The 12579-nt window shown below is 31.9% G+C and overlaps 1 protein-coding gene across 2 annotated transcripts in view; it reads left to right on the top strand.

Annotated features, from left to right (window-relative positions):
* The window catches only part of LOC115983195 (molybdenum cofactor sulfurase), a 31843-nt gene extending 28381 nt beyond the window's left edge, over nucleotides 1-3462 (top strand). Inside the window, exons 19-22 of one of the 2 annotated variants that reach the window (XM_031105838.1) lie at nucleotides 986-1218; nucleotides 1753-1889; nucleotides 2687-2797; nucleotides 2887-3462. In XM_031105838.1, coding sequence (XP_030961698.1) covers nucleotides 986-1218; nucleotides 1753-1889; nucleotides 2687-2797; nucleotides 2887-3000 — 595 coding nt within the window. In that variant the 3' untranslated portion in view covers nucleotides 3001-3462. Of the gene's footprint in view, nucleotides 1-985; nucleotides 1219-1749; nucleotides 1890-2686; nucleotides 2798-2886 lie in introns of both variants that reach the window. The other variant, XM_031105837.1, reaches the window with a different exon arrangement.
* Nucleotides 3463-12579: the final 9117 nt, after the last annotated feature.

Genomic DNA, 12579 nt, shown 5'->3' with positions numbered 1-12579 from the left:
ATACCAAGATTGTACCATCAAAGTGAATAGTACAAATGAGAAATAATATAGGCTCAGATGATGCATGTGATGTCTTAAAACTCGGAATTCAAAGTACCATGAATGAAAAATGAAATAGTTATAGTGTGGAATTATGGCCATTAGATAAACTCAAATAGACAATTAGTTATCATGCAGTCTAAGCCTAAGAGAATGCGTCAATCCATTTTTCTAAAACACATTAAAACACAAATGTACAACTGCAAACTTCCCCAATAATGGTGAATTTAATGGCTGTCTCTAAGAGAATACGTCAATCTCAAATCAATATTTTTTTCAAACACATTTTAAGTTAAAACACATACATGTACAATCTGCAAAATTCCAGATTTAAGTTTAAGTGTTAACATGTTCAGGTTTAAATATTTGTCTAATTTCACCTATTTGAAGGCTAAATCGGCTCCAATGAAAAATGTTGTTTACGAATTGTCAAAAATTTACACATAAGATCATTATAATATGAAAAATATAAATATTAAGAACTAATATATTACAGTAATCATAACGTGCTTTTATATTTGGTTTAAGTGGACTTTTATTTTTGGTTTTGGAGACGGATAAGAAATGGTGGTTTTGGGACGTTGAAGATGCAGATTTGTGTAAGGATTTTTGTGGGTACGATTTAATTTGGGATCCAAAACACAAAGATATAATTCTTGAAGCAGATTGGCATCAATGGAGGAAGAGGCAAAGAAGAAGAAAAGGTTTATTGGGAGAGGGTAGGTTTTGGGTTTTATGTGTAAATCGGGCTTTCAAATGTTGTAATGATCGGGATTTTGGTTGGATTAAACCGTAAGCATGGCAGAATCAATGCAAAGTTCATCGTCTTTCTCTGTTTTGAAAATATATTTCTGAAACTAGTATTGAAAATTTCTTTTAGTCTTTATACATCCTTTTCATCATGTTTAGCTCCCAAGGTTGCAACTAATTGTTATTTGTTGGTTAGATATGAAGCCCAGGGTTATACCAATGAAGTCAACAATTGGTTTAGCCTTGCCATTGGTCGAACTTGCTGTTTGCTACGGTATTCAATGTCCAATGATTACTTGCTCTTGAATAAGTGTAAAAATGGGGGAATGCGTAGAGATATGCAGAGCAGAGTGACTTTTGCCAATGAAGCTCAGTTCTTATTAATATCTGAGGAGAGCGTATCTGACCTCAATAACAGAATAAGCTCAAGTATGTCCTTGTACTGTGTTCACTTATGAATAAGTTACTGAAATTTGTTAATTTCCAGTTCTGTTTGAAAATGCTACTTTCTTTTTAGGCTACACATTTGGTACTCAAAATATATTTGAAGATGTGTAATAATACTTGGACCTTCCCTTAGCAATATTATGTCAGTTGTTTAATTAAAAAACACTGCACCTTGACCTTTATAGAGCATCAAACCTCTTAATATAATTAAAAGGTATACCAATACCTTAATTGTTGGTTAGGACCCAGCCAAGAGGTCAGTTATTGAGGGCTTGTTTTAGTCAAAAGTTGGCTTACCAGAAAACATATTTTGATGCAGTGAAACAAGTTTTATATTAGCCAAGTTCACATCATTCCTTTAAAGTAAATAAAATAAGATAAATATAAATATTTGAGTCATAGAAATTTTTTTCATAGCTGGACTGTTTTCCCCTTTGGCTATCATTCCAAGTTTTGTACATATGGTGGTTGGGAATCTTTTTGAATTGTATGTAAACTATTAATTTATTGTAGCAGATGTACAGAAGGGCGCTTTTGAAATGCCAGTTCAAATCAATCCAATGAGATTTCGACCTAACCTTGTCATATCTGGAGGTGAACCATATGTGGAAGATGAATGGAGAAATCTTAAAATTGGAAATAAGTATTTTACGGTAAGTTCTCCTAACTTTGAATAGGAATAATAGTGGCTTTTATACCGTATCAGACAGAGAAGAACAAGAATAGATTATTTTTTACATTACAAGACTGTAACCTCATGATGATGTACATCTCTAGAGCTGTGGTGGCATCTTCCAAAACTTATTCACTTATCACTTTTTTAATTCTTACTGCAGACATCATCACAAAATGTTTACATCTCTTTCAACTGTTATTGTAGATTTGCTGGAATTCTACCATAACCTTTTGACTTCATAATATTTGTTGCATACATCACTGCACAAGATGATACAATCCACTCCTATTGGTTGATGCCCTCATCGTTACAAATTTATGTGAAGCCTTTCAAATGTTATTTGTAGATTATATTATGTCCTGAATTTCTCATTCTTCTAGCAGGAATACAGGCAATGATCGAGGAAGTGTAGATAGTCCTTTTGGTGTTGATTCTTTGAACACATAATGCATTGACTGTATAAAACCAAGTTTTTGTTACTATAAAACCATTTACTCTCTAGGGGTGGGTCCAGAGGGCTTTACCTTGCTGAGGTTACACATCATAAAAAAGAAAAAAGCCATTTAATGTGCCATAAGGGAAAAATAAATAAATAAATTTAATGCCGACTATATCATAATTTCTTAAAAGAATATTGAAACTTTATACAGCCAAAATAATTGCATTTAAAATCGAATATACCTTGGTGGCCAAAAAAAATATCTGCATGCACACCGTGTGTGCACTTTTTTGGATAGATCAACTTTACATGGTCGTCTCTACTTTCTTTTTCAGTCATTGGGTGGATGCAACCGTTGCCAGATGATCAATGTTGTTCACACAGCTGGAGGAGTGCAGAAGTCAAATGAACCTTTGGCTACTTTAGCATCATTTAGAAGATCAAAGGTCAGCCAAAATAGACTTATTTGAAATTTGATACTTTGTTGATTGATTCTGTTCTTAGTGTATGTAACATTGAACTTACATGGAATCAGGGGAAAATTTTATTTGGGATACTTCTGAGATTACATGAGACTGACAATGAAGTAGAGCAGGAAACTGATTCTTGGCTTCAAGTAGGACAAGAAGTACATCCAAATCCCTTTTAGCTTTGAGGAATAAGCATGAAAAGTGTTATCTTTACATCAGGACAATGGAATTAGAGATCTGTTTCTGGCACTTTATAAAGCATACACAAATATCTTTTATTTCTACTAACAAATCTCCCAAAATCAATGTACCCAGAAAAGTGCAATTACAACTTATTGGACCTCTACAGAATTTTTTCAGATAATACTCAATTCTTTCTTAAGCAAGTTGCAGCCTCCCAGAAGAATGGGATAACAAATAATTCTGTGAAATTCCACAGTTCAAGAGCGGCTATAGTTTCATATATGTTTGTACCATAATTCTTCTTGTTTTTGATTGATCCTGTATTATCAAATAAAATAAGTTTGTAAGTTAATCCATGGATGCTCCAATTTTCATTGAGCTTTTATATGTGGAAGGATCCCTCACCCCTCTTTATAGTATGATTTGAACCATTACAGCCAAATTTTTTTGGCAGGCTTCCTTGTACTGAAAAATGATGACAACAGTTATAATTATTATTGATCAAATAAAATTAATTATTTTCTGTAATTTCTGGTCTAATTAGAGGAAATTCAATACCTTTCATCTGACTGCAAAAGCTTGCTGTATTGATGTAATTGACAGCCTAGAGCTTCCTTTCATCCATTTCTTGAGACATTTTGAACTATCAGACATATTTTATTACTGATTGTGTTTTATCAGTTTGGCCTTCTAAATGGTAACTCTTGCAATAACTTAGTGAAAGGTGAAAACTTTGAGATTATCTTTCATGCCATAATCAATAGTAATATAAATTTTTTTAAAGTTTTAAAATAAATTGAAAATCTGGGTAGTAAATTGGTGTCATCTTTCCATTTATTAAATCTATCCCTATCCCTATTTAATTGTAGAATTAGGAAAAAAAAAAAAAAAAAAAAACAACAACAAAATTAAGCGTTTAAAATGGTAATGTTAACTGATGCTTCCTGCATACTACTCTCACTACAATTCAGTTTCCCAGTGCTAATTAGATCTTTACGCCTCTGTTATTTTTTCTATTTTATGATGTTTCCTACTGCAGTGTAGTATCATATTTCCCGTTGTGTTGGTTTGCCTTTCCTCCATTGCCATAATTGAAACAATGACATTGTTATAGCATTACAGGTATCAACATTGACCAAGCTTTGTTGTTGGTATTTCTGATAAAAGATGTCATTGGTTGTTATCAAGAAGGGAAACTATTAAAAAATTCTAATAGTTTTCTTTATATGATAATTGCTTTTATATATATATATATATAAAGAAACTTATATTTGGACCTTTCGGAAGCAATATTAATTAATGCTCTCAAGTAAAGTGAAAATGTAAGGGAATATTTTCTTTGATGTATGAGTGGCAAGCTAAGATGGTTGATATATATATCTGTTAAGTTTTGTCTAAAATTGAAAAGAACTAGAATATTCCAAGTGTTATAACGTTTAGCAAGTGTTGGGTAACTAGGTCATTACATTACAACATTTACTCATTTTTCAATTGGTAACTTTATCCCATTTATGCTTGAAGAGATGTCTCTTCACTCTTGCAAAAGGGTGTCAAGAAAGAGAAACGCTAAAATTATAATTTTTGTCACAACTTACTTACGTGACAAGTTGTGAGTGATAGAGTTATGAACCTTCTATAGTGTTCAAGGGTATGATCAACACCCTCAAGGAATTATTTAATTTGTTTTACCAACCATTTTGACCAATTGGGTAACTGTGCATGTATCTCACACAAGGTCTTTCACAAGAATTTGTCTCAACCATCATAATATCATATCATATTGTTTGACGTGGGTGTATGTCAGTACATGACCGTGTGGGTGTCGTTCACATTGATCCATTGGAATTTGGGAGAAGATATCTTATGCATTTTGGATACATGCATATTTTCTCTGATAACGTGTGTATTTCATATAACTATGGAGTTCAAAATATGTATATATTACCATACATCCAATTGCGTGAGATAATTATTACATCAAGGACTCACACAACAAACCAACCGGTTTATTTTACATATGTGAGTAAAAGGAACCTTATACTGGAGAACCGAAAAATGCTAAAATTACAAACGGGTAATTTAGTGGGTGGTTGCAGAAGTAAAAATGTGATATTAGTAATAAGCTCAACCGAAAACAAGTAAGAATTTGTTCCATAAACAATTAGTAAAAATGTGTAAAATAGTATAGAAAATGTTAGAATAACAAATTTTTTTACAAATTGTTGATATGATAAGTTGTTATTGCTAAGAAAAAATGTGATGGTAGTGGTGGACTCAGATGAGAACCAGTAAGAATTTATCACTTCAACATTTTGTAAAAATAGTTTGCGTAGCTTTTTCCTTTTAACATTACTAGTAGAGAATTTGATCACAATCGTTGGAACAAGTGGCCATCTAGAGGAGCATCTCATCATTCTCATGTATGACACAACCAGAGGCGGCTTGATGCATTTAGGGGTCTTAGGCGAAAAATGAATTGAGGTATTTTATATATTTAAATGTAAATTAAAAAAATTAAATATTAAACCCTATTTTTTTTTTTAGATGCCAAATTACTAACCACCCATTAGATTTTTTTTTTTTATTATTTTTTTTAAAATTTTTAGAAAGCCTATAGACTCAAAAAATTTGACAAAATTCTCACATAAATTTATGTGGCAACTTAATATTGGTAATAAAAAAGTAATGTTAGTAGTGGATTTAGATGAGAACTAGTAAAAATTTGTCAATTCAATTGTTGTGAAATTTTTTGTGTATTGCTTTTTTTTTTTTTTTTTTTTTTTTAAAGTACTACATTTACAACATTTTCACAATAAATATTTTGTATTAAGTTGTTATTAGTTCTAATTTGAATCTACTACTGAAATTATATTTTTGCCTCACCAATAATAATAAGTAACAATCTGACACTTATGATTTTTTTGTGAAAAATGTCGTTGACAGCTCTCTCTTTGTTTTTTGTTTTTTATTTGATAAAAAAATATTATTTTATTTATTGGCTACTATGTGGGACTATCTTAGAGAGAAACAGTGTAAAATATTAATTTTAGAATTTTTAAAATTTGAACAAATTCAGAAAGAGGGAGAATAAAAGTGGATTCAAGTTCAGTGAAACTCTGAACTTGTAAGTAAATTTCCTTACTTGTTACTTTGTAATATTATTGTATGCTAAAAAAAAGATAGATAGACAGGAAAAGGGACATGCGAAACAATACTATCCATTATTTTTATTTCTTATCCTTAGCATATACGGTTAGTATATACCATTAGGAATAGAATAGAAATTAGTTGAGTTCAAAAAAAAAAAAAAAAAAAAGAATAGAAATTAGTTTAATCATCGTATCAACAGATCAAGCAAGATCTCTTGTCCGGATTGTACTGTTTGGATATTTAACCTTATTTTATTTTATTTTTTGGTAATTAGTTTGGAGTTTGGACTGTAATGCAAGCAAGTTTTCCTTCTTCTAATGAATTTCTTACTTGTTACTTTGTGATTGGCTTATTGTATGCTAAAAGTCCTCTTAATTGAAACAATGATGAACCCACATAAACAAAATCACAAAATTTGGTACACAATTTCTGAGTTCTAATGGCTATCTTTTGACATAGTCTTTGTCTTGTTACTACTTAATTAAAAAAATGTATAATTTTTCAACTTGGCATGCAGAACAATTTTGACAAACTCGACTCTCGAATTTGATGTGCACTTCAAACAAATCACATAAAGGGACGACTTTACAACGTGGAAGTAGCAAGTCTTTGTGCTTTAATGTGTTGCATTATGGGACATGAAGGTCTTGACGTTGACCTTCTGTAAAATTATGTAAATATTTAAAGCATGAATACCAACAAGTCTTAATTTCCAATCCCAACCATCCGAAAATTCTGAAACTTTGACCAAAGTAATGAAGAATACGTATGGCTCCAAACCAAGATTAAAGAAAGCAACAAAAAAAAAAAAAAAAAAAAAATTATTGACAATGAAGGAAAAAGAAAGAAAACAAAAACAAAATTATGATCTATTCTTTTCAGAAAAGGAAGGTTCCAATTAAGACCCATGTCATGCCTCTTAACTGAGGACTTTTTCTGGTCTTCTCTTCATAGATCTTTGGCCATCAGTCTTTTGAGAGAGAGAGAGAGAGAGGTCCCAGGGTGATGAAATGAAAATTTATTCAATCCACATGAAAACTAATAAACAAATTTGCAAACATAAAATGGCTGCATACAAATCACTCAATCAAACTAACAATTTCCTGTGATAAAAAAATATTCCAAAAGACTGAAAAGGAAGAGAATAATTTAAGAATTATTATTATTATATATATAGGGATTGCATAAATTATGCAAGCTGAAAATGAGCTCCATTTATTTATTCATATATATATATATATATATATATTTTTTTTTTTTTCATTCCTCTCGTGCATTAATTAACTGGTTGACGGAACTCTTCTATATATGCATGTTCCACTTTTCAACCTATAGGCTGATTATGTCAATCAAACTTATCCCAGATTGTTCACTGCACTCTACCTGTGTGTGCTCTTAATTTGTATCATATTTTTTTCAAAGTCGATCCTAAGACCAGAAAAAATGAGGCTGACCACAGCTTGACAGTCTATATATATATATATGTGTGTGTGTGTATATATATATATATGTATATATATATATATATATATATATATATAAAACTTGGCTCTTTATTTTGAAAATACATCATATATAATAAAATGTTGGTAAAAATCAGTTAGGGCATTTCCTATAAGCAGTGCTACAGTTGGGTGTAAATGAGCAACAGTTCTCACATTTTGATGGACAAGTGTAGGTAAGAAGTTATGAGTTCAGAAAATTAATATGGCCGGTAAATGTGTATGCTCCACAAATAAGTTTGGAAGAATCTGTACGTTAAGTAATAATTTTGAGAGGACGTGAATGGATTGATTCAATGGGTATTAAATGAGGAAGAATTTTTATTGAAGGAGACCTTTTCTTTTTTTTTTTTTTTTTTTTGGAGAAGCCAAACTCAGTGGCAATTTTGTTAATAAACTGGCAAATCAGCACATACAAAATGAGACATGTCTGTTGGAACATCTTCCATCTAGACTAATAAAAGAAAAGAAAGCCTAGCTCTTCGAGCTAAGGCTTGGACCACACCATTGCCCTACCTAGCTGCCTCCTTACATGAGAGAAGGAATAGATTTGTAACAAACTTGAAATTGACATAACGTCTTTTACAAAGTATCCTATGCTAGCAAGGGAGAAATTTCCATCTACCAAAGCCTTGATAATGACCTCGAAATCGCCTTATTGAAGGAGAACTAAATAGTCATGATAGGAAAAAAAGTGGTATAAATATAATTAGATACCGGACATCAATTTCATTAAGAGAAGATAATGATGGTCTAGTTCTCTGAGCTAAGGCATGAGCCACACCATTGCCCTGTTTGACCGTCTCCTTACATGAGAGAAGGAATAGATTTGTAACAAACTTGAAATAGACATAAAGTCTTTTACAAGGTATCCTATTCTAGTAAGGGAGAAATTTCCATCTACCAAATCCTTGATAATGACCTCGGAATCGATTTATTAAAGGAGACCTAAATAGTCATGTTGGGTAAAAAAGTGATATAAATATAATTAGATACCCGACATCAATTTCATTAAGAAAAGATAATGATGGTTTTAAAAGTTCGTAGAGGCCAAGGCTCAAGAGTATAGACAAAACAATAAGGAAAAAATAAGGAGATATTATTATAGACTTAACAACAACATATTAACGAGCACTTGGTTGAACAAGAGTGATTCACGCTCAACTACTTTCAACAAAATGGTTACTCAAATAGATTTTATTCTTATTCAAAAAGCTGATAATAGATGTAATATATAAAGATTGTAAGTTGATACCAGGAGAAAGCGTAACCAATCAACATAGGTCAGTGATATTAGATATTTGTATTAGGAGGAGATATTAAATAGAGGAACCCCATGAATTAAGTGGTGGGTTTAAAGGGAAAATGATCAAGTGGGTTCTAGACAAAGATAGTGATAAGATGTGGGATGAAATGGCTAGTTATATTAAATGAGTGGATAAAGAAATATTTGGATAGTCTAAATGGTCTGGGTAATCAACATATGAGACCTCGTGGTGGGAAGATGAGGTTCAAGCACTAGTTAGCTAGATTAAACACACACAGGGAGAAGCTGCCCCAGATGCAGAGATAATTCTACTTATGTAAATTTTACAGTGGACAAGAGGGAATTAGAAAAGGCTAACCAATATATTTTAATCTTATGATGAATTATATAACAAGTTGAGAATGAATATTATAAGATATGAGAAATGGAAACAAGAGACTTGAACTGTGTTATATGTCAAAATTTTTGAAAGACACTTATAGTGCTACATGAACAATTCAAAAGGCATAAAGCTCTAAGTGTAAGGAATTTAACCGAAATCCCAACCTGTGAAACAAAAAAATAGAGAAAACACACGCCAAAGAAAAAAAAACAATCACACGCACAAGACAATATTTACGTGGTTCGGCAATTTGCCTATGTTCACGGAGTTGTAGGGATTTCACTATTATCAGGAAAAAGTACAAAGTGCGGCCACAGATATTCTCACTCTCAAAAACACAGCAACAACACCTCAAAAACCCTAATCACCAAAGTTGGTTTCTATATACAAAACGGGCCAAAAAAAAAAAAAAAAACCTATTGGCCCAAGCCTCTGCTCCATGGACTAAGCCTCAGAAAATCTCCCATTAAAAACCACGCAATATTATTCGGGTTAGGTCGGGTTGTCGAACCGGATCAAACAAAACTAGACTCCACAAAACCCAACACTAAGAATCCAAGTTCCACTTGGATTCTAAGGGTGCACCATGACGCTAAGTGGACTCTGTTGGCCTTTTTTAAAAATAAAAAAGAGAAAAAAAAAAAATCTAAAAGGCACTTTCTTGGTTGTTTTCTTAATAAAGAGTTCAAGCAGTAACACAAACTTTGTTTCTCTTAGTGGAACTTTATATTTGACACCACCCATGGACATGAACCTAAAGTCAAACTACATAAATCTTAGGGTCTGTTTGGTTAGAGGGGTGAAAAAGTGGGAGGACAGAAAATGATGAGATGATGGAAAAGTGAGAGGATAGAAAAGATTTTAATTTTCTTCCTTTTTGTTTGGTTGAGAGTGGAAAAATGGAAGGATGGAATAAGTGAGTTTATATAAATTTACGCATATACCCTTATTAAAAAAAAGATGCCCAATTAAAACCCAAAAAGTGATAAAAAACCAAAAAAAAATTCAATCACCTAAATTTATTAAAAAATAAAAATCATGTCCATAAATAAAAAAAATAAAAAAAAATAAAAAGAAAGGAAGAAAGAAAGAAAACTAGACAAGCTTGCCCAGTAAATCAAAAGAAAAAAAGAGGTAGGCAATGTAAGGGGAAAAAAAAGTGTGAAGAAAAGCAACGTGAGTGAAGATGCAATTGTACATGGGCATTTTTGTCCAAAAATGATGCCCAATTTCGCTTTTCAGTTTTCTCTCCATTTTGGAGAGAAAACTTTTTGGTGGGTCAGGGGAGAAAACACCTGGACCTCACCATTTATTTTCCTTCCCACCCAACCAAACACACTTCAAAAAAGTTTTTTTTTCTCATTTTCTCTCCAAAGTTTTCCATTTACTCTATTTCACCTCCAAACAAACACACCCTTAATGTTTTGTGTGTGATCATTTCTTATATTTTTCTATTTCTATTTTGCATAAATCCACTATTTGTGAATACAAATACAACAAATAAGTAGGTATCAAATGTTATGGTATCTCAACAAATTGTCATTTGCATTAAAGATTGAGATCAAAGACCGTTATTAAGGAAGAGGAGATTGAAGAGAGATGATAAAACTATTTTAATAAACTTTTTATTTGAAGACATACAAAAGAAATTGAGTAGTCCAATCAATGATGGTAATGGTAGGTTTGTTCAAAGTATTAGGATGACCAAGGTAAATGATTGATTAAGAAGGTTGAAAATGGTAAAAGCAGTGGGACTTGATGAATTTCCAATGAAATTTGGAAGTGCTTTGGTGATAATGGAGTAGGATAGTTTACAAACCTTTTCAATAAGATCTTAAGTTGTGTTAACAAAATGACTAGTAAGTGGAGGAGTAACACTCTAACACCTATATAGAAGAACAAAATTGTTTGTTTGTTTAGACCCTTTAAAAACAGAATAGTTTAACCTAATGAATTAGCCAAGTATTTACTTACGTTAATTATGAGATCTAGGTTAAACACATGCAAACATATTACTTGGTGTAGAAAAGTAAAGAAGAAAGTAATATGATGACCTAGAAAAACCAATGAAACCAACCGTTTCAAGGTAAAAACTTAGGGAGGATTTAACCTAGCTATCCTCTAGGTAAACAAATCCACTATGATAAAATGGAAAATTACAATAGATTTAAACCCTAAATCTAAAACTACCTCATGCATAACTTACTAACATAATCATGTGTAGCTCCAACTCCACGGACTCTACTATCTTGGATTTGCTGAACACAAACTCTCCGTTTATGACTTTGAGATCTCACTCAAAGGTTTCAGATCACTGTCAGTAGTAGATCTTTTGTAGCAACTTGGTTCCACCAGTTCTTGATCTGGTAGATGCTTGTTGAGTTAAAAGGTACAAAACCTCTCAGATCTCACAGAAGTAGCTCACAAGACTTTCAAAACCTCTAAAACGTAATTAGAGTTTTCCTTTTATACCAAGCTATGTTTCACTTGAAACCCTAAATTTTTTTGTAGTGTTTGGACTAAAATAGAATTCTGCAGAAAAATCATGTCTGTGATTTTCGATCGGTTGAGGCTTAATTTCAATCGGTCGAACCTCACTAAAATTAAATTCTTCTTTCTATATCATCAATGTTCTTGAATCTTGACTTGTACTATCATGAGCAATGTCTAATACATAATCTAGACATATTTTGATCTCGGTTTGCCAACATACATAAAAATAGAAATCTAAATATTTAAACCTAAACATTTAGAACCTAACAATCTCCCATTTTGACAATCCGTGACAAAACATACATACAAAATGAAATGCTTAAATACAAGAACAAACATAATACAATAAAATGCCCAAATAGATCACAAATTCCAATCCATTACTTCTAACCCAAAAGTTGCACCACCGCCCACCCTTGGTGCGGTGGTCATTCCAGAAGTATAAGTGCTTATGGGATGTGGGGGGTAAGGGCTGGGGTTCAAGTCTCCAGGAGGGATTTTTACACACATATACACTTAGATTAGGTTAGAGTAGAAATTCTAATTTATATATATAAAAAATAAATAAAAATAAAGACCCAAAAAATGGGTTTTTTTTTTTTTTTTTGCTATAAGAGGCAGAAGGTCTTGATCAAAATGTACCTGTCTTTTTTAAAACACTCAAAAGAGCACATCACCACATGTGTGGAAATATAGGTAGATAAACAATAAATAAAAAAAATGCAAACTAACTCTCCCCCTAAGTTAGATACATCAAAAAAAACTTTTATTTTCTCCCCCT

This window comes from Quercus lobata, chromosome 4 (assembly GCF_001633185.2).
Source record: "Quercus lobata isolate SW786 chromosome 4, ValleyOak3.0 Primary Assembly, whole genome shotgun sequence".
NCBI lineage: Eukaryota > Viridiplantae > Streptophyta > Magnoliopsida > Fagales > Fagaceae > Quercus > Quercus lobata.
This window is presented reverse-complemented; position numbering and strand designations above follow the sequence as displayed.